Here is a 3,265-nt window from a genome sequence, read left to right as displayed (position 1 = left end):
ATTTTATAGACTGGAGGGAAAGAATGGAGGCTGTGCTGGAGGATAATGGATTGAAGGAATCTGTTGATCAAGAAATTCCTAAGCAAACAACATCAGATGCACAAAATTTGGTTGAATGGAAGAAGTGTGTGGTGAAGACGAGGCAGATAATCTTTGAGGGAGTTCAAGACCACATTGTCTCGAGTATCCAAGGAAAGGAAAATCCATATCCTATGTGGAAAAAATTGATGGACTTGTGTCAGAACAACAATGACCAAAGGAAATTGGAATTGAAGGATAAACTTCGAAAAATCAAAATGGAGAAAGGTGACACTATTCCAAAATAATTGACCAAGTTCACTAAATGTCGTGATGAACTTGGAAGTATTGGAATCATGATTTCCGAGGATGATATGGTGAGTCTTTCTCTTCTAGGACTCCCATAGAGTTGGCATAGTTATCAGGACTCTTTTAATGGTCAAGAGAAGCTTCCCGATTGGGAACAACTATGGCTAGATTTGATGCAGGAGGAGATCAAGAGGAACATTAGGGATGGCTCTTCATCAAAGACTAATGATAAAGAGAACTGAGTCTTAACGATTAAGGAAAATAAAGGGAAAGGGAAAGCTTCCCATTCAAAATTAGGTTCTTATCATGGAGGTAAGAAGAAAGACATGAAGAAAGTTAAGTCTTGAGACCAAAGGACAAGTCAGTGGTGAGCTCTCATTGGCTTTACAAGGTAAATCAAGTTGCAGATGGTAGTGTGGAGAAGCCTAAGGCTATATTTGTGGCCTGTATCTTTTCACAGGTATAGGGGGTCAACTATGATGAGACCTTTGCTCCTATTACAAGGTACTCGTCAATCAGATTTATATTGGCACTATCAGCACATATCGGTTGGAAGATACATCAGATGGATGTGAAGACAAACTTCCTTAATGGAATGATTGAGGAAGAGGTGTACATAGAGCAGACTAAAGGTTTTCATACCTTTGACCATGATTTGCATGTGCGCCGACTCAAGAGAGCATTGTTTGGGCTTAAGCAAGCACCCCATGCTTGGTACACTAGGATAGATAGCTACTTCATCGGGTTGGGCTTCATGAAGAGTGATGAAGATGTAAACTTGTACCATATAGTGGTGGAAGGAAAATTTTTGATCATTGTACTTTATGTTGATGATCTCATACTGATAGGTGATGATTAGTTGATCAAATATTGCAAGGAGGACCTTGCAAGAGAGTTTCAGATGAAGGACATGGGGTTCATGCATTAATTTCATGGCATGGAGGTATGGCAAGGAGATGGGGAGTTGTTTGTGTCTCAGGGAAAGTATGCCAACAAGATACTCAGGAGATTCCGCATGGAGAGAAACAAACCCATGGAGACCCCTCTATCAGATAATTGGAGGAAGGAGGATGTTACTTCAGGGGAAGTAGTGGAAGCTATTGTTTATAGGCAGCTTGTGGGCTCACTCATGTACTTGGTGAACACACGACCAGATATGCGCTATGAAATTAACCAACTTAGTCAAGCGATGGTTAGGCCTACCAATATTTATTGGAAGGGGACAAAGCATGTGTTGATGATCTGATATTGATCATAAATAAAACTAAAATAGAATTGAATATTTTCCAACAGTGAATTGATTGTTAACTTAAGTGCTTTATGTGGAAGACTGAAGGAAAGCAGTTATTTAAGACTTAATCGAGAACTTAAGAAGCATAATTAAACATGAACTTGCAGCAAGAATAGAGATAGAAGACAACAAACATTGATTATGGAGTTCGTCCCTGATGGACTACATCTCCGGGTCCGCTTTCAAGATGGGTGTCTGTTTTATTAAGGATTGATCCAAGGAAGTATTTACATAGAAAAAACACTAGACTGAATGTGCTCACAGGAACCTCTGGTTTCTATCAACAGAAAGCTCTCTCTCCTAGCTTTCCAACGCCTATCTCGATTCCCAATTCTGCCTCCGGACGACCAAGATAAATTGAAAACAAGAATTGCCTCTCTAGCTCATCATCTACATACAAGTCTCAAAATCTCTCCAATGCCTTTTACATGAGCATAAGAATGAATTTATAGTCTCCTAATGTTCACTCGAACCCCCTCAGGCTATGATAGGCATGTATGTGCTACATTTAATGTAGAATACCTTGGTCTTGTCACCTTGTGACACTTAGGCAAGAGGTTACATGGTCTTCAAATTAATTTAGAAAAAAAACCAACAATAAAACCTAAAATAAACCTTAGGATAAACAATCCTGCTGATGGTCTACTGACAGTTCGAAACTGACTAACTCACTAGCATGTGACCACTTGTGGTCTAACCGCTGGCTGCCACCTGTGTGGTCATCTCCGGCAGCTCCGACAAACAGTTGCGTAAACCTTACTGCATGTGACAGCTCTGTGTTGCAGTTTCGATGTGATTAATGTTGACTGTTTCTGGTTACGTGGCCTTCAAACTACGCGGTTACCACCCGATGCTGAGGTGAATATCGTGTTCACAAGAACCCGATGCGGTTAGGACCTCCACACTGTTAGTTCCCTATATTACAACATTTTCATTTGACACTGAACTGACAAGATCGTCCTGGATCAATCCTCTCCACTTGAAAGCTTTTGGACCACAAAAGTTTGATTTAAGCATATATCAAGTGAGGGTACATCTCCCTCACTCTTCTGATCTCCATCCACCTTGCATTGCTCATATTCACGCCCTTGAGTCCCACTCGAAGATATTCAACGTTTCCACGCCTTGAAGATTGAACCTTCTTGTCCAAGATGGTATCTTCCTGCAACTCATTCATATATTCAGGTGCCAAATCATCAATAGTTGGAATCTGTGTATCTTCCTCGAGATCCATGATCATCAGAGGTTCATACAACTTCAGATTTTCCACATTTACAACTGAATAAATACGCATGTAAGGAGGTAAATCTATTTGGAATACATTATTTCCAATATTTTCCACAATCGTGAAAGGACCATACTTTATGGGTTTCAATTTTTTACCTTCACATTTCAATCTGTCTTTACTGATATCAACCATACCTGATCACCGACCTAAAATTGATGATCGACTCGATGCTTGTCATGGTGCATTTTGTACTTGGCCTCACTCTTCTCTAACTGATCCCGAATTGCTTCATGTATTTGTTGTATCCATTGAATGAACTTAGTTGGTTTTTTTGCATCATCATGTTCACCCACTTTATCCTCTTCACCGAACATGAAATCCATCGGTGACTTTGGTAGATACCCAAAACATGTTTCAAA

General features: G+C 40.0%; 1 protein-coding gene across 1 annotated transcript; it reads right to left on the bottom strand.

Moving 5' to 3' along the window:
* Positions 1-2,627: 2,627 nt before the first annotated feature.
* LOC149255982 (uncharacterized) lies at positions 2,628-3,038 on the bottom strand. Its single transcript, XM_089455174.1, has one exon. The coding sequence runs from the start codon at positions 3,036-3,038 to the stop codon at positions 2,628-2,630; it is 411 nt and encodes a 136-aa protein (XP_089311300.1).
* Positions 3,039-3,265: the final 227 nt, after the last annotated feature.

This window comes from Pinus tabuliformis, chromosome 7 (assembly GCF_031772625.1).
Source record: "Pinus tabuliformis cultivar Carrire ecotype Pingquan chromosome 7, CPIR1, whole genome shotgun sequence".
Lineage (NCBI taxonomy): Eukaryota > Viridiplantae > Streptophyta > Pinopsida > Pinales > Pinaceae > Pinus > Pinus tabuliformis.
Note: the sequence above shows the minus strand (reverse complement) of the source record. Positions and strands in the feature narration are given on the sequence as shown.